Source organism: Ceratotherium simum, chromosome 13 (genome assembly GCF_057802395.1).
Source record: "Ceratotherium simum simum isolate JZ-2026a chromosome 13, ASM5780239v1, whole genome shotgun sequence".
Lineage (NCBI taxonomy): Eukaryota > Metazoa > Chordata > Mammalia > Perissodactyla > Rhinocerotidae > Ceratotherium > Ceratotherium simum.
The window spans coordinates 23,908,713-23,927,627 of record NC_141912.1 but is presented as its reverse complement, the minus strand read 5'-3'; the positions used below and the strand labels follow the sequence as shown (position 1 = coordinate 23,927,627).

Below are 18,915 nucleotides of genomic sequence, written 5' to 3'. Positions count from 1 at the left end.
CACTGTTTTGGATTTTGGCCATTCTAATAGGTATTTGGAACACTGGAATGATGGGAATAGCCAGTCAAAGCAGTACACGTGGCACCAGGTTTCGCCAATAAAGGATTGTGGTTTTCTTTGCAATTCCCTAATGACATATGATATTGAATACCTTTTCATGTGCTTATTTGCCATCTGTATATCCTTTTTGGTGAAATGTCCCTTCATGGTTTTTGTCGATTTTCTAATTGGATTGTTCGATATTTTTGAGTTTTGGGAGTTCTTTATATATTCTAGATACTAATCCTTTGTCAGTTATGTGTTTTACAACTATTATCTTTGAGTCTATAACTTATCTTTTCATCCTCTTAACAGAGTGTATTAGTTTCTTATGGCTGCCATAACAAATTATCATAAACTAGGTGGTTTAAAACAACAGCAAAATATTCTCCTATAGTTCTGGCAGGAAGAAGTCCAACATCAAGTGTGGGCAGAACTGGTTCTTGCTACATGCTCTGAGAGAGAATTTGTCCCATACTTCTCTCCTAGTTTCTAGTGGCTTCCAGGAATCTTTTGTGTTCATTGGTTTGTAGCCTTATCACTTCAGTCTCTGCTTTCATCTTTCACATGATCTCTTCTGTGTGTATTCTCTCCTTTCCTTTATAAGGGCACTTGTTACTGGATTCAGGCCCTACCTGGGCCCTTGAGATGATATGAGATCCTAGATTACCCACAAAGAACACAGATACCAACATAGAATCCAGGCAGAACCTGAATGGCTGGGATTAAGGAGAATCAGAAGAAAGGTGTTAGGAATGAAATGAGTTATATCATGTAGGACTTAACATTTTTCTGTGGTAGCAAGGGAAGAGGAGATTCATTTGGAGAATCTCAAATTTTGCTGCTAGATTTTTTTTAAGGTGGAAATTGTCAGTGATCTAGTAACGTTGTTATATTTCAATGAATGCAACAAGCTTACCTCTTATTTCCAGCATCATGTTATTTGGGTGCCATTCTTATTTGATGGTCATATATTATTGGTTGATTAACACACTGATGAGTTTAGTTGGACTGTGTAAGAAAGTACAATTCAAATTGGAAAATAATAGGGTGTCAGTTTTAGCTCTGCTGGGTAGAAAGAGCTTGAAGGCAAACTTAGTTAAATGTGGTCCAGTTATGATAAATTTCAGGATTTCAGAAGACACCTGGGGCAAGAGAAGAAATGATGAGCGACAGCCTATCTCATTGCCTTCATTTGGATTCTAGCAGCAGAGGGAAGGATTGGATTGATGACCCCATGAAATAGAGTCAGAATGTTCTGATGATCCACAAGTATTCTCAAAGGACCATACCTCTTATTTGGTGCTAAAATTGGTTTTAATTGCCTTATACTATTAGAAGAAAAAGGAAAATTCCATCCCTTAGCTAAGTTTCATGCTTTTTCTCTGCCTTTCTCCCCCTTACTCTCTATCTCTCAGTGACACACCATGATTAAAAACAAGGCCATTTCATTTCAGTAAAAAGAGTACTGTAATGAGAGGCCAGGATTAAAGACCAAACACATTTAATTGATCATGGTGCTAGAGATAGGGTTTTTGTTGTAAAGTTGAAAGTTGTCACTTGAAGTTGCCAGACAAATGTACTTACTGAAAGAAATGAATCATTGAAATAGATTAAAGAGAAATGGAAGTGGCCATTAAAGGTATTTTACTGAGGTAACCCTTAGAACAGAGAGAAAAGCTGCTGAGACTGAGTTCTCAGAAAGTGGAATCAGAGATACAGAGACATCCCCTTCTCTCTTTCAACAGCCACAAAATTTCTTTTTTCTGATGTCACCTTCATTTTCTTAGTTTGCTCTACTCAGCCACTGGCAGCTCTGGATTAATTTTCTAAAGTCTTCAGATTGTCCTGCACCCCTACAAATGTGTCCCTTCCATGTCCAGGTCTGAAAATCCCAGGAAAGACTCTTACTGGTTCAGCTCAGGTGGCATTCACACCCTGAACCAATCGTCGTGGCCCAGAGCATGCAGTTCCTTTATTGGCTAAACCTGATGCCACCTGGGCTGCTTTGATCAGCTATTCCCATCATTCCAGTGTTCCAAACAGCAAGTCCGTGAACCTTTTGTGAAATAGGATACACGAGAAAACAGTAAAACAGAACAGAATAATTTAGATTAGTAATCTCAGAATTCTTCCACGATGGTATATTGTTTCTGAAAACTTTCTTTTTAGTTATTGTTATGCATGTATTTCTGAATGTGATTTTGGTCATATAGTAAAATGTATTTCTTAATGTGTGTTGTGGTAAGAGAAAAGAAAGAAAGGAGGGAGGGAGGGAGGAAGGAAGGAAGAAAAACTCACCTCTGCTGCATTGTTTATTTGAATTCTATCAATGCTGTTGTTCCTAGATCAGATGCTTGTGTCATGCATTACTCACAGCAGTAAGGCAGTTTCCCTTGTGTGGACTTTGCCTAACAGACTGCATTAGAGCATGATTGCTCACTTAATTCCTGTGCTCCTCATTCACCCACTTAGATAGTAATGATGTTACCGAACCCAAACACAGGTTCTTTTACCCACCACATAATAGGGCCAACAAAGAAGAAAACTGAAATACCAGGCCTGTGGCAAGGAAAGAGGTTTACTATTATCAAAAGGCAGCCAGATTCAAGAGATGGGAGTTAGTACTCAGATCCACCTCCTCAAAGGGAAAAAGGTAGGGGTTTTTATCTGGGGTTTTAGGTAGGGTAGGGAGAACATGTGCTGGGGTTTTAGATAGGGGAGGGGGAGCATGTGCTGGGGCTTTAGGTAGGGTAGGGGGAGCATGTGGCCGTGCGGTTGGCACCTTCCCACCAGCCTATGTTTGGCCTTGAAGACTGAATTTCTTTTCCCATGACTGTCTGGACTTTTCTGGTTAGTTTTCATCTTCAGGCTGCATTTGGCCTTGTGAGGCTGAATCTTGATGTCTGGACCTTGACTTCCTGGGAAAGCAAACTCACTCATATACTAAGGAGGGACAGAAAGAACTGGTTAGTTTTAAACAACAGTTGATTGTGCTGAATATGCACAGCTGCAGTTAGCAAAGCTTATCTCAAAAGGTTTTGTTCTCTTCTTCTAGCTCAAGGAAGATTTTTTAACTTCATGCTCTTCTGACCCTTTCTGGGCTTCAAGATGGTCTTTTTTGTCCTTGTTTCTTCCCATGTCATTTGTCTTTAATCTCCCTACACTCCCCATATATCCACAGTCCGATTCCAGGGGGATATTACATTTCTTTTACTAAGAGTTTGCTATGGCTTTCTGAATTGATAAATGAAAAACAGCCAACACTTACCAAAAAAGTCCTATTTTATTTTACTTATTAAAATGGCTTCTCATGTAACACAGTTTGCACAAACTGAGGATAATAGATTAACACCAGTATTTTGAAGTAACTATAAGTAATACTACATTGAATGTAAGTGCCTAACTGAAATGTTGTTTTTTGAAACTTAATCACAACTCCTCTGAAAGTGTAGATGGCTCTGAAGAGAATCATTAGTTTCTAGTATAATTATTTCCCAGTTAATTGAGGGGTGTTACCCAGCAGGTGTTACTTGCACCTAATTTTATTTTCCTTCTTCCGGTGCAGAATCCTTTTAATATCTTTTTAAAAGAGTTGCATAATAGTCCAGAATAGTATTAAACAGTGATAAGTCCTCCAACAATAACTACTAGTATTCCTCTAAGAAACAAAAACTGTCCAACTGAACATACTAGCAAATGATTTTTACACATCTCCTGAGTTTAACATAAGATTTCCTTTTTCCTTTAACTTTATAAAGTGAATTAAATTTGCTTTTACTCACTATTCAAACAACCTTACATTCTTTGATACATCGCGGTTTGTCATTGTCTGGTAAGTTTTTAATGGGCTGCCAGAGTGAGTATTTTGTATTTAATGCAAGATTTATGGATTATTAAAACCTACATTGCACTGCACTTAGTAGCATGCTATCTTCATTAGATATTATATTTCTTTAAAAATATGAGACTTTTCATAATTTGGAGCCATTTCCTTAGCTATCAATTTATTTTTTCCTTAAATGTCTGAAAGAATACATGCTCAGAAGCCTGATTTTTGAGGATGGTAGCTCATTGATGATCTCATTTTCTTTTCCATTTGTCATAATCCTCACTGCTTTCTAGGTTCAAGTCAAGCAATTTTTATTTTTTTCAGAAACTCACATTTCATTGGTATTTTTAAATATGTTAACATAGAATTTTTAAAACATCCTTGTAATTTTAAAATACTCCAATTCTGTAGGTTTAGGTATAATTTTATGGAGAAAAGTATTGTTAAAATAATTTTTAACTTTTCAAGTGGTTAGCGAGTTTTTGTGCACATTTTTGTTTTGCATTGTGTTGGGAGAATTTTGATGGATTCATTTTTGTACAAGAATTTGGTATTTGGCTGCTTTTCTGTTTTTGTGTTGTTTTATATGCAGTGCCAAAGGATCAACAAAACACTGCTTCATTTTCAGTGGTTAAACCTCTTGAAGACATCAGTTTAATATTTCTGAATAATTGATAGAAAGCTGCATTGTGAAATTACTCTCTTATCCTCAAAATTGTATTAGGCCTATTTGAGATATAACCTACGCTGTTAAATAAATCTATCATTCATTTTTGCTGTTTTTCACATAGAGATATCAGATATTTGTATGTGCTTTTCATCTTTTGGCTTATTAACATGTAATGGGTTGCAGATTTCAAAACTTGGAACCATCCTGGAATTTTTGCAAGGAAATCCCTTGCTAGAAGGCACTTGACAAAGTACGCAGCCTAGATGCATGTTATTTGCTGGCTGCTTGGCTGACACCCCCTGGGCCTGCTCTCCAAACAGGGTTGATCGGAGAGCTGCAAGTTTACAAGTCTCCTTTCTAATCCGTTTATTTCATCTAACTCTATCCTCATTTACAAAAACCAATCCTAGTGTTACCACTCCGTAATTTGTGTAGCAGGTTTCTCCGGTCTTCACTGAAAGACACCCCTGCACCGGACCCCCACAGAAGAAAAAAAAAATACTTAATAGGACTTAGCATCTCAATGGTGTCCCAACACTCCTAGGTTTACTGCCTTTGCCAAGGAGAATGACATTTCCGCCGCCAGGAGCCCGCTAGGATGGCTGCTCTACGTGCTTAGAGAGTTACAACTTCCACCAAAGATGATGAGTTCCGTTATCGGAAAGTGCTTCAGAGGCTTTAGTCACCAGAACTAGATTGTCAGAGTCCTGTCACCAGAACTAGATTGTCGGAGTCCTGTTACAGTGTTAGGTAAGTTAAATTCTTTGTTGCTGGTGAATCAAGTCCTGGTTTTTGTTATCTTTTCACAAATTTAAGCTCTTTCTCAGATACTATAAGTGGCTCTGAAAAGAGCCTTTGGTTTCAATCTGGGGTGTCTTTTCTCTCCCCTCCCCACATTCAGATCTCGCGCTAGGCGTTACAATTTATGGGATGTTACTTGCACTGGACTTTGTGGTGATGGCTCTCAGTCTTCTTGGGCAGCAGTACGGCCTGGATGTTGGGCAAGACGCCGCCCTGAGCGATGGTCACACCACCTAGTAGCTTGTTGAGTTCTTCGTCATTACGGATGGCCAGCTGCAGGTGGCGCGGAATGATGCGCGTCTTCTTGTTGTCGCGGGCCGCGTTGCCCGCCAGCTCCAGGATCTCGGCCGTCAGGTACTCCAGCACCGCCGCCAGGTACACCGGCGTGCCTGCCCCAATGCGTTCTGCGTAGTTGCCCTTGCGGAGCAAGCGGTGGACTCGGCCCACGGGGAACTGTAGGCCAGCTCGGAAAGAACGAGACTTCGCTTTCGCCCGTGTTTTGCCCCCTTGCTTTCCACGCCCGGACATAGTTAAAAGAAAAAGTCACTTATAACGGAAAGAGTTATCGTTATGACCGGTACGGGTGGTATTTATAGTCTGACGGTAGGTGGTGATTTGCTATGTGATTGGCTGATAGCCTTGTATCCAATCAGAGAACCCTACTGGACTCACCTTATTTACATACACACCCCTACCCATCAGCCAATCAGATCTTGGCTACTCAACAGTCATCTGAGGCCGCGCCTATAAATATCACACTTGCGTATCTTTTCAGTATTTTGCTGTGTAGAGGTTGCACAGTAGTTATGCCGGAGGGGACTTCAAAGGGCACTACTGCTTCAAAAAAAGGCTTTAAGAATAAAGCCATGGTTAAAACTCAGGAGAAAGAAAGGAAGAAGCGCAAAAGATGCCGGAAAGAGAGCTACTCTATTTACATCTACAAGGTGTTGAAGCAGGTCTACCCTGACACTGGTATTTCTTCGCAAGCCATGAGTATCGTAAACTCTTTCGTTAACGACATCTTCGAGCGCATCGCGGGCGAGGCGTCGCGCCTGGCGCGTTACAACAAGCGCTTGACCATCACGTCCAGAGAGATCCAGACGGCCGTGCGCCTGCTGCTGCCCGGGGAGCTGGCCAAGCACGCCGTGTCCGAGGGCACCAAGGCCGTCACCAAGTATACCAGCTCCAAGTAAAACGCTCACGAACAGGCAAGTTGTATAACCCAAAGGTTCTTTTAAGAGCCACCTACACGTTCTAAAGGGCTGTAGGCTCTTAAATGTGCCAGTACGCTTTATCACTGGAGTAAGAAATTACTGGTTTAGCTAGTAAATGTGCTTATTGGTCTATTCGGTAAGTGCGCTTCACTCACACCATTTGGTATGGTTAAAAATAGAACACATAATTTCTCAAAAAAGTAGTCAAGTTGTCTATTAGTTCTAACTAGGGTTGGTGATGCATCTGCAGCATTTTCGTTAAAACCTCAGAAGAGCTCATAAATAATGCAATTGAAAGGGAAGCCCTGTAAATAGAAGTACGTTCTGTCGTTCTATCCTATGAGAGCGAAAAGGGCCTGGAGCTGTGGAAAGTCTGAGACCTTAGGGAAGTCTATCATGGGAGCATTAATTAGAGCTGTTTTGCTTCCTTTTTACACTAAGGTTTGAGACCCAAAGACCAGCGTTTCATCTGCATATTTATTGGAGTCTCTAAACCGGGTCACTGAGAACAGGTTGACGGAGTGTGGAGACCTAACCATGGCAAGTAATTCATATTGGAACCCAACAACCTAGGTGATCACAATGGGCTGGCAAACAGGAGTAACATTAACTGAATTTCCCCTTGTTTTGCATTATTTTTTTTAAGAAGGATCAATTGCTTTTTGTTGTGTGATGGGATCGTAAAATTGGTGTTTGTGTCCTGTATTACTGGACTCAAATACTGAGTCCAAATTGGGTCATGGGGTATTCATCAAAATAGGACGCCCAATATTGAAGTCAGGGGATTTTGGGTACAAAATCTACTCCGTCATCATCTGGACTCAGCATAGAAGCCTTAAAAAAAAAAATTAATGATTGAAATCAACATAAAAAAGAAGAAATCAAATTATCAGTACTTCCCAGAAAGCTTTGGTTTAGCTGGAAGCCTCAATTTCTTTATATTTTTTATTCAGTCCTTTTTTTTTTAAGGTTTAGTGTATATATGTCATCTTTATAGTAAAAAACAGAAATCTTTTGAATAAATATACAGTAAAAGTCCATAGAAAAAAAGTGCTCCACACTTCGTACACAGTGAGACACTCCTGCAGAAACTGAATGCCTTAGCTGGGAGGCCTCCAAGGAGCTGAGAGATGGGGCATCTGCGCCACATTGCATGGGAGGGGAGCATAATCACCAATCAGGGATCCCAGCTACCCTGGTAAACCTTGAGAAACAGCAGATACCTGCATAGCTCCCAAATTCTTGTCAGCTCTGGAGTGGATAAATATGTAGGTTTTGTAGGCTGGTTCTTTCCTGCAGCAGCATGTATTTAAGGTTCATCCATTTTGTCATGTAGATTAATATCTTCTTCCTTTTTATGTTCCTTGAATAATATTCTGTTGTCTGGATATACCAGTTTGTCTATCCATTCACCTATCGAAGAGATCTTGGTTGCTGCCATTTTTTAGCCATTATAAGTCAAGTTGTTAGAAATATTTGTGTGCAGATTTTTGCGTGGACACAGGTTTTCAAATTAGTTGAGTAAATATCACTAGGAGCATGGTTGCTGGCTCGTGTGTTTAGCTTTATAAGGAACTGCCAAACTGTCTGCCAAAGTGGCTGTGCCATTCAGCATTCCCACTGGCAATGAATGAAAATTCTTGTTGCCCTTACCAGCATTTGGTAATGTTGTGTTTTGGATTTTAGCCATTCTAATAGGTGTGTAATATCTCATTGTTTAATTTGCATTTGCTTAATAACAAGGATGTGGAGGATCTTTTGATATGCTTATTTGCCATCTGTATTTCTTTTTGGTGAGGTGTCTATCTCTTGCCCATTCTTTAATTGGGCTTATTTTCGTATTGTTGAGTTGCAAGTATTTTTTTATGTGTTGCGGATACAAGTCCTTTATCAGATACATGATTTGCCAATGTTTTTTCCATCTGTGGTCTCTTAACAATGTCTTTAGCAGAGCATAGGTTTCAAATTTCAAAAATGTCCAATAGAAATATAATGTGAGCCACAAGTATTGGTCACATATGTAACTTTAAACTTTCCAGTAGCCACGTTTAAAGTAGAAAAACGAAATAGGTGAAATTAATTTTGATCAAATATTTTGTTTAATCCAAGATATCAAACATGTTATAACTTCAATATGTAATAAAAATAAAAATCATGATAATCTACATTTTTTTAATTAGGTCTTTGAAATCTAATGTGTATTTTGCACTAGCAGCATGTCTCAGTTCAGATTTGCAATGTTTCAAGTGCTCAATAACCACATGTGGCCAGTGGCTGCCATATTGGATGCTGTAGCACTAAACTCTCTAGGCAGCCTGAACCACACCCCTTGCTCTAAATACCTATAGCAGATGACTCACAAATTTGTATCTGCCATTCAGGGCTCTCCATGAACTCCAGACTAGTAACTTCAACTGCTTACTCTGATGTTGCTCAGCCACCTCAAAATTCTCTCCACAAGGGTTTCCAATTTATCCTGACAGAAGTGTTTTCAAACTCCAAGTTTCCCTGTATCACCAAGCCAGAAATGTGGTATTTTTCCCTGGACAGTCCTTCTGTTCAATCTTTACTTCAGTCTATCTACAAAATACATCAATTTTATTTGCTCCATATTTTTGTTATCTATTTTTTGCCATCTTTACTGCCACCATTTTTGTCCAAACCCCCGTCGTCTCTCACCTGGATTACTGTCCCTAACTAGTCTCACTGCTCATAATCTTGTCTCTACCCAATTGACAAAGTCATCTTAGATGAGAAAAATATTTTTATTTTCGCTAACCATGAACTGAAATTTAGCATTCCTTTCAATTACCAATATAGCAAATAGACCAGTCATATTAGCCATACCTGTGACTTTGTTGCCAATGGAAACCACAGCTATGTTCCTAGGATTTAAGCATTGTTATAGATCTCTCAAAATTTATGCTTATCCCAACCTCAAAAGATTATAATTTTGATCTTGCTGTTTGAAGCACAAATATTTTTTAAAATGTTTAATATGGTAATATTTTGAAAACGATTTAAATCTGGCATTCATTATTAAAATTCACATTTTATTGTATGTATTTAGAAATTTAAGAAGATGTATATAGCATCAAATAGACTTCCAAAGAAATCCATAGTATGATTAAAGTTAATCCCTGTTTAAGGATTCTAACAAACATCTTACATATAAAGTAGACTGGAGACAGATGATGTAAAAATCAGATGGCAGAATTCCATTAATAATCCAGTTGGGATCAGATGACTGAATCTTCCTTAGCTGTTAGTTAGATTGAGTCTTTCAGCAATGATGCCAATTCCCTGGCCACAGAATATTGGGGTTACTAGGGTATTCCACTCCATTCACGCACATGTATCTACTAGAAACACACATCTTGATCATCATTGCTTTTAATCAATGAAATAATTTCTCATAATATCTCTGCTATCAACTCTCTGGTGTGACTGGAGATAAAGAGCTGAAGAACTTGTAGTGGGTCAAATGAAAACTAACCTATTCTGGATAGTGAATTCCTTATTGGGAACTCCATGTATTAGTTTCCTAGGTCTGCTGCAACAAGTTACCACAAACTGGGTGGCTTACAACAACAGAAGTATATTCTCACTGTTTTGGAGGCCGGTAGTCCAAAATCAAAGTGTCAGCAGGATTGGTTCTTTGTAGAGGTTGTGAGGGAGCATCTGTTCCGTGTCTCTCTCCTGGCTGCTGGTGGTGGTTGGCAATCTTTGGTGTTCCTTAGCTTGCAATTATATCATTCCAGTGTCTGCCTTGGTTATCATATGGCCCTGTTCTCTGCTTCTCTTTGTCTGTGATGTCTGTCTCCTTTCTCTTACAAGGATACCCTAAATCCGGGATGATCTCATCTCAAGATTGTTAATTACATCTTAATTACGCTCTTATTTCCAAACAAGGGTCACATTCATAGGTACCGGGGGTTAGGACACAATTGAACCCACTACACATCACACATTAACATGTGACTCCCTAAGGTTTAGTTTAACATTGATTCACACAAAATTTACATCACACTATCTGGGCTGAAGCATTTTAGAGTAAATTACAGACAATGCAAAGCCCTCCTTGGGCACCTAATTATCTTCCTCATTCATAACTGACTGAAATGACTTGGTATGTTAGTTTATGTCTACCTCACTATACTAGAAAGGAAACACAATGAGAGTAAAGACTTACTCTCTCTTTTTTTCTTACACACACATACACACATTCATTCAATGAGCGAATGTTTGAATTGTGGAGAAGAGGGAAACAGTTTTTGAAAACTTTTTTGGAAAACAAATTAAGGAGAAATAACAAAATGCAGTCACTTGTCTATGACCAGCTCTACACTAGAGAGCTAGCTAACAATGTCTGCCTGCCAGAACAGTGCAGGTGAAGGCTTAAGCTGGTCTGGCTGCCTCTGGCCCTGCTCCCTGGAGGGTTTCCCTTACCCTGTAGGCCTCATGGTCTCACCTAAGATGAGAATAAGAAGTTTCTCTTTTGAGGGCTGCACCAGCAGAGCTATTTCTCCTTTTCTGGATTCAGAGGCATCTTGGTAGCGTCAGGGTAATTACAGCATCTGGGTTTGTAGGCAGGCCGAGGTGCTCTGCCCTTTTTCCAGCCCTCATCCTACTGGCGCTCATTATTTCTGTGTTCTGTGGCACAACAAAACCACAGCCTAGAATCAGACAGAGATGGCCAATATTTCCCTTGCTTCCAGGGCAAATCCCAATGGGTAGTCACTGCAGTGATTTTAGAGTGGAGTGAACAGCTAGAGGTACTTACGGAGGGTAGCGCTTAAAGGCCAGTTCCCAAATCAAACCTTACTGTATTTAAAGCAGAGCCCTAACTTTGCTATGGCCATTTCCTCAGAAAATTCTGTCTTGCCAATCTTGTATTACTCAGGGATTGAGATGTGGGCAGCAGGCAGACAGCATCTTTCTTAAAACAAACTTCGAAAAAAACCTGTGCTTTCTCTGCTTTCATATGAATTGTATTGGAGTAAAGCTTTATTCATTTGACATTACTAAAGTCTTCAGAGGTCGTAAACCCAGTTCAACCTCCTGTGTTTGTTCCACCAAATTGCCTAAAGCTGGATCCTTGGGGTGCATCTCTGATCTAAGGAAAGACAGTTTAACCAGCTGCTTTGTTTTTCTATAATAAGAATTTCCAGGTTCCTAATGGGGAGTGAAGGCTTCTGCTTCTCGCAGCATCTCCTTCATATTAATGAAAATTCAGAATATTTACAGAACCTGTGGGAATACGCTGAAGCATGGCATAGAGGAAAAATGATAGATTTAAATGCTTACATTAATAAATTACAAAGTCTCAATACAGGCCGTCAGTCTTCAGGTAGTATGAAATCTTAAAATGACTATGCAAGGCAATCTTAATAATCAATGGGAAAAATCATGATTGTTCCATGATCTTTAAAAATTTTTGTCAAAACTTAAAAACTTCATTATTGTCTGTTATAAATATAGAGAGATATGAAAAAATATTAATATCTATTTAGGACAGTGCAATTTAAAGTATTGAAACAGTGAGAATTGAAGGTGTCATTTCTTTTTCAAAAACTTATCAAGAATAGTAGTTTAAGGTGTTTGCCTTCTCATCATATAACTTATGATACAGAGTCAGCATCTTTTCTATGCCTTGATGAATTGTCATGTTTCTTTCTAAATTTGGATCAGCTTCTAACAATTTATCCTTTGCATTTTCAACGTCGTGAAGTATCTCTGAGAATTCCTTTAATATGAAATGTTTTATCAGAGTCACTTTCTCTGGAACATTTTCATCCTTTTCGTCATGACTGTTTTCTACATTTATGTGTTTGCCTTCACTGAGTTCCTCTGGTTGCATAGCTAGAGTCTCCTTGATAGCGACAGTATCAACATTCCCATGGTCAGCTATTTGTTCTATAACTCCACTTATGTTCAATTTTAATTTCATTTCCAGGGTTATTACTTTTCTTTTTTTTGCTGCACTTTCATCTTATTGGCCAAATCCCTCTTTTGATTATCCATTTTTGTTATGTAAGTTTATCACTGGGAGACAAGGAAGCAACTAAACTACTTGCTTTCCTGTTGTGCATAAACTGAAAAACGTGTGCAGTGACCAGTTACCAACAAATTTTAAAATAAGTGACGTGATAGGTCACTGATCACGATGTGCATCTGTCATTTGTGCAGTGACTTCTGAACTGAAGAGCCAGCAGTGAAGTTTGTATTTATGCAATTACCATTAATGAAATCTGAACTATTTTGTTGGGCAATTGGTGTTATTTAACTAAACTGTGGTAACTGAAACTCATTTATATCAAAACCATGCAATGTGAGGACTGTTTCTATAAATCAAGCACTCCACTAAAGAAGCCAGGAAAAATGAAAACAAAGTGAACCAGTGGAATCAGAAAGGTTAAATTTAAAAAGTAGAAAAAAAAAATTAAGAAAAAGAAAAACAGTAAAACTAATAAATGTAAAAGTAAGTAGCAAATAAATATTTATTATTAAAGATAAAAGATTAACCAATAACGTGGTTTGTGAATAGTGACAAAATACAAATACAAAATTAAGGATAATAAAGGAGTGGTAGTTACAAACACAGTGGAGATAAAAATCATTAGAAACCAATTTGCTTATCTTTAAATAACTTTCTTGAAAAATTTAATTTACCAAAACTTATTACAAATTATTAGCAAATCTAAGCAGAATAATTTCATAAAAAAAAAAATTGTCAAAGAACTGTCACTTGAGAAAAAGCCCCAAGTATAAATTGTTTTAAAAAGGAATTTTACCCAAATGTTAAAGAAAAGGGACTTCTAATGCTGTTCAAATAGTTCTAGAGTCTTAAAAGGACAGCAACCCTCCATATTATTTTTATGAATTAAATAAAAATTTGTACCAAAAGCTGAACATCACTGCATACAAAAAAAAAGGAAAATAGAGATTAATTCATAATATTAAAGCATAGATTGTAAATGGTATATTGGCAACCAAAATTCAGCAGAACATTAAATTAATAACATATGATGCCCCAGCAGGGGTATATAGCAGAAATGCAAGGATTACACAATATTAGGAAGTTTATTAAAATAACTCATCATAATATTTAAAAAGAAAAGGTCTATGATAATTCTCCTAAGATAATTCTTCAGGGATGCTGAAAAGGCATTTTATAAAATTCAACATCCATTCTTGACTCACAGCTGTCAATAAAGTGGACACAGAAGAATTCTTCATTATAACAAAATATATCTAATGAGGAATAGTGCAGAAGATTCTTCAGCAAAGTGAGGGATAAAACAAGAAGGCCTCTCTTCACTGCTATTTAATATCATTATAAAAGCATGAGCCACTCAGATCAGACAGGAGAAAGAAATTAGAACTGAACTAATTAAAAGGAAGCAGTAAAATGTTTACTATTTTCAGATAATATTGCAAAAATGTAAAACCCAACAGAATTTACCAAAAAGCCAATATGAAAATATCAATTCAGGAAGGTATAATAGAATGTAAAAATAATGTACAGAAATCAGTGCTTTCATGTGAAACAATAAAATGCTGGAAGATATGAATAGGGAAATACACCATTTACAATAATGAAACAAAATACCTAGAACTACATTTAATAAAAAGTATGCCAAATTTATATGAAGGAAACTGATTGGTCCATACCAGTCACATGGTCCCTTTCCCTGTAGGTGAATGGCTCAGGCAGCACCTGGGACTAGGCTCAGGTTTAGAAAAGGGATGTCAGAGGAAGTCCTCTGGGAAGGCTTTCCTTGCTGTCAATTAGATATCCATTGAAACAGACTGTCTTTTCCTGCCTTTATTTTGTCCTGTCTGCATGAACACTTGAAACTGTGATCAGCATGAGGTTTGTAAAGTCAGGGTGTGGAGAAGAACAGAGGCAATGAAATGCAGGTCAGTGGAGCCAGGGCTCTGATCATCCCACTCCTGGAATTTCTCTGCCTTTGGGCGTGCTGATTAGTGATACTACATCAGTTAGTGCAGTTGGTACTTACTATGATTTGCAGCCAAAATATATCTTATGTAAAAGTTGTATCATGTTTGATCTAAAGAAAGATTTTTTTTTTTTTTTTTTTACTAGCATTACTAGTTTCCTTTTGTCCTAATGATCCTGAGAGTCCTTGGGCAATCACAGTAGCCTGTAGAGACTGGTCACAAAGTTGACAGGGATTTGGGAGCTGTGTGCTATCTGCTGTTTCTCAGGGTCTTACTGGGGCAGCTGGGACTGCTGATTAGAGATGCTGCTGCTCTCAATTCAGTGTGACTACAGATGCTCCATCTGTCAGCTCCTTGGAGGACTCCCAGCTCTAAAGCATGCAAGGCTCTCTGTGCAGATGTGTGGGGCACTTTTTATGGAATTTTACTGCACATTCAGATATTGTATCAAGTGATACTGAACTTCTTTAATGCAAAGAAAACGTACATTCTAAGTCATAAAGGTAAAAATAAAAAACGTAAGTTAACCGTCAAATTGAGGATTCCAGTTAAACCAAGGTTACAATTTGGTCCTTTCTAAGGTCGTTCTGTTCAATGCACTATCACTGATTTTTTTAATGCTTGTGTGCTGAGATGAGTCACGATGACCCAGTAATACAGGACATAAACAATATTTTTAATGATCCATCATACAACAGAAAAGTAAATTATCATACCATAACTTGTAAGAAAATGACAAAAAGGAGATTCAGTTAAAGTCACGTTTTACCAGTCAATTGCTGGATTCCATTATGGAGTACCTTGGAGAGATGGCAATAGTTTCCACATTCCAATATCGCCATGCTCTCAAATATACAGCAAGATATCATCAGGCTGAAAAACTCTGAGCTTAACCTCAAATCCCTGCAGTTTGAGGGCATCTAACCTGCTATATAGGACCAACTTTCTTACGCTCTGCAGTGTACACTTGAAAAAAATTAGCCCTAAATCTCCCTGAGCTACACTTTTCCACCATCCCAAAACTTTTACACAGCTTGTTTTGTTGCCTGACGGAAGACCGTGAATAGAGAAAAAAAAGTAGCCTACTACAGCTCTCACAGGTGCTGTTAGTCGCACAAGTCACACATCCACGTTGAAAAACTCACACCGTTTCTTCGAGAGCTCTCTTGGAATTGCTCGTGTTGTAATTTTCACATCCTGGGGGCTCCCGCAAAAAGTGCTGATAACCTCCTGGAAGCCTAACGTGTAACTTAAGACGCACTGGAGGCAGTGTTTACGGTTAGTTACGTTCTGAACTGCATTCCACACACACCTTACATGTTTTTAGTAAGTTTAAGTTTGTAAGTTTTATCACTAAGACAACTAGTTATCTGGACCATGATTACAAACCTAAGGCGTGTTAAGAGTACTCACCCTGCCTACCCTAGAAATTTCACTTAAGTTGAAAAATAAGTGAACAACCCTTCTGTGGCAAAGTTAAGTGGCTCTGAAAAGAGCCTTTGGGTTCAACATACAAAACGCTTACTTCGAAAGTTTACTTTGAGCTGGTATACTTCGTGACAGCCTTAGTGCCCTCAGACACCGCATGCTTGGCCAACTCCCCTGGTAGAAGCAGGCGCACAGCCGTCTGGATCTCTCTGGAAGTAATGGTTGAGTGCTTGTTATAGTGTGCTAAGCGCGACGCCTCCCCTGCGATCCGTTCGAAGATATCGGTAACGAAAGAATTCATGATGCTCATAGCCTTTGAAGAGATACCAGTGTCGGGATGAACTTGCTTCAACACCTTGTAAATGTAAATGGAATAACTCTCTTTCCGGCATCTCTTGCGCTTTTTTCCTTCTTTCTTCTGAGTTTTAGTTACAGCCTTCTTGAAACCTTTCTTAGAAATAGTCGTACCCTTAGAAGACAACTCCGGCATGGTTAGTGCACAGCTTTACAGTGTTACAACTGCCAGCTACAATCCTAACCACCACAGTGTACGCTGAAATAAGCGAACAACACTTAGAGGCGCGGGAAGAGTGGTATTTATAGGCGCGGCACTCCAGTGACGTGTGGAGGAGCCAGTATCTGATTGGATAGTGGGTGGTGGCGTGTATGTAAATGAGGTGACTCCAGTAAGGCTTTCTGATTGGGTAGGCTTCTGGCCATTAGCCAATCAGAGAGGAGAGCACAACCTACCGTCAGACTATAAATAGGTCCAGTAGAGCAGCTTATGAGGTGTGTTTTATAGTCGGTGGTACCAGTACGTCTGGGGGTGGGAAAGCTCATGTGACAGGGCAAGTTTTGTTCGTGTAGTGCAGGCTTGGGATTCCCAGTAGGCTGAATCCAGTGTTTGTTTCGCGAGGATAACTACGTTGAGCGCATTGGAGCTGGTGCGCCCATTTACTTAACGGCCGTGTTAGAAGATTTGGCGGCTGAGGTCTTAAAACCAGCAGGTAACGCTTTTCGGGGTGATAAAGAAAACGCGTATCATTCCACGTCATATGTAGTTGGCCATCATGAGGGGGTGAGCAAGCTGCTGGGTGGTGTTCTACCCAACACTCAAGCTGTACTAGTGTCGAAGAAGACAGAAAGCCACCACCCCGAAATACAAAGCGAGTAAATTCCAAGTGCTGGTTTCAGGCTACCTAAACGCGTGGTAAAGACAAAAAACAAAGGCTCTTTTCAGAGCCGCTTAACATTTGTCGGTTAAGAGTACGTAGACGGCAGAGAAGTAGTAATTGTGTAGTTGTCTACCAAGAGACTGCAGAAAGCATGTTAACGGATTAAGTTGTAGCAGTCTAGAAAACGAGACTGCTACAATGACTGAGATACCTTGAGCTTGTTTCTTACGACTGAATTGGAAGAACTAGTGTGGGGCTTCTCATGTTAACTATCGGGGATTGGTTTTAATATCTAGAAATAGTCATCAGTAACTGGTGGCGACAGCTTAGTAAACTCACTGCGTAAGTACTGTGGAAAGGGAACAAAACAAGCGGAAGAGCTGGGTAGTTCTTGAGTTCGTGAGAATGTGGGAGTGTCAACGTTTTAAGGCTTATGTTTTTAGTTAAACCATGTGTAAGTAATAATTGGATTAGGCTAGATAGGTGAAACTTCAGCTGCTAGTTTAAAGTTGTCCTGTAAGGTATCAGTTAATCTGGCAAAGCTATGTGATTCTCTACAAGTACTTTTTGGGAAGGGGTTTTGTTTCAGACACGCTAGTATGGTTCAGGATCAGGGAGTTCTTAGACATATAAGTAAACGAAGTAAATTAATAGTGAAATACAGTAAAGAGGCATGGCATACATAAATATATCTGTGGCTTCACACTTAGCAGAAGTGGTTCAGTAAACGTAAAACAAGATATGTTTTCAGGGTTGATGATGTGTGATGGAGAGATACTAGTGTCTTTCAGGCAGGAATGTGTGACAAGAAGTTATGCCAAAATAAGTTGAAATTACTTAGGGCATTTTGATCAAATATTTAAAAATAATTAACTCCTAAAAAAAGTTTTAGTTGATCTCTTTGTACTGTAAACACCAAGACAAATTGGGAAGCAGATGAACCTTTAATGGGGTTCAGTCACCTATACTGGGTTTTAGTCTGGATGGTCTCTAACGTATTACTCAAGGCTGTGTCATTGAAGTGACTTCTAGTAAAGGAACAGTGGGTAGAACTTATATTCCAAGGACAGTGGAGGGGGTCAGGGGCCTTTGTTCACCTGGGTTCTGTTCACAGGTCAGCCAGAAGTCACTTTCTCCCAAGGACCTCCTCCAACACTTCACGCCCTGTGACTGGCTGTTGCTACCTTACGTGTTTCCTGTCTTCTGCAACGTGCCTCGAGTGACCAGCAAGGGGTTTGATTAGCATGGAGGTGGCTCATTTGGCAGCTGACTGCACTGGAGGCAGATACTAGAGCAACGATAAGGCACGTTCAAGAGAACAGGTTAAGATAATGATTCCTAAAATAACATTTTTTTGCACCAAGAGCCCCATGATCCAAACCACTGATTTGTTAAGTCTCGTTGGCTGGGGGTCAGATCTCTCAGTTCCCTTATGTCTTCCTGTGATTTAATAAAGATGATACATTAGCAAGTGTGAACACAACATTTTGCTTGGATAATGGCGCAGATGCCTCCTTGCCAGGCAGTAATAATGTCCAAGGCTATCCTATTCTGGAGGACAGTTTTTCTCATCGGAGATATTTCAGCGCTCAGTAAGGACAGGCTTCATCAGCTATCCTTGAAGGCTTGTTAGGTGAATTTAGTAAGGGATTCTATGTGTACTGTAATGTCCTCCAGGCCAATGGAGGGAACGGAGATGGAGGCCAAAAGATCATACAGTGGAAAACAGAACTTGCCCACCTGGCCTTTAGCAGAGGGAGGTTGGCAACTTTTGTTTTTTGTTACCATAGG

At 39.2% G+C, this 18,915-nt stretch overlaps 3 protein-coding genes across 3 annotated transcripts; 1 reads left to right on the top strand and 2 right to left on the bottom strand.

The window, feature by feature from the left end:
- Nucleotides 1-5,474: 5,474 nt before the first annotated feature.
- On the bottom strand, nt 5,475-5,870 carry LOC101400262 (histone H2A type 1-A). The gene has a single exon (XM_004432179.1). It carries the CDS (start codon nt 5,868-5,870, stop codon nt 5,475-5,477), a length of 396 nt encoding a protein of 131 aa, XP_004432236.1.
- Nucleotides 5,871-6,145: 275 nt separating this feature from the next.
- On the top strand, nt 6,146-6,535 carry LOC101391584 (histone H2B type 1-A-like). Its single transcript, XM_004432058.2, has one exon. It carries the CDS (start codon nt 6,149-6,151, stop codon nt 6,533-6,535), a length of 387 nt encoding a protein of 128 aa, XP_004432115.1. The 5' UTR covers nt 6,146-6,148.
- A 9,488-nt stretch (nt 6,536-16,023) lies between these two features.
- Nucleotides 16,024-16,486, bottom strand: LOC101391843 (histone H2B type 1-A). Its single transcript, XM_004432059.3, has one exon. It carries the CDS (start codon nt 16,437-16,439, stop codon nt 16,056-16,058), a length of 384 nt encoding a protein of 127 aa, XP_004432116.1. The 5' UTR covers nt 16,440-16,486; the 3' UTR covers nt 16,024-16,055.
- Between the last annotated feature and the right edge of the window lie 2,429 nt (nt 16,487-18,915).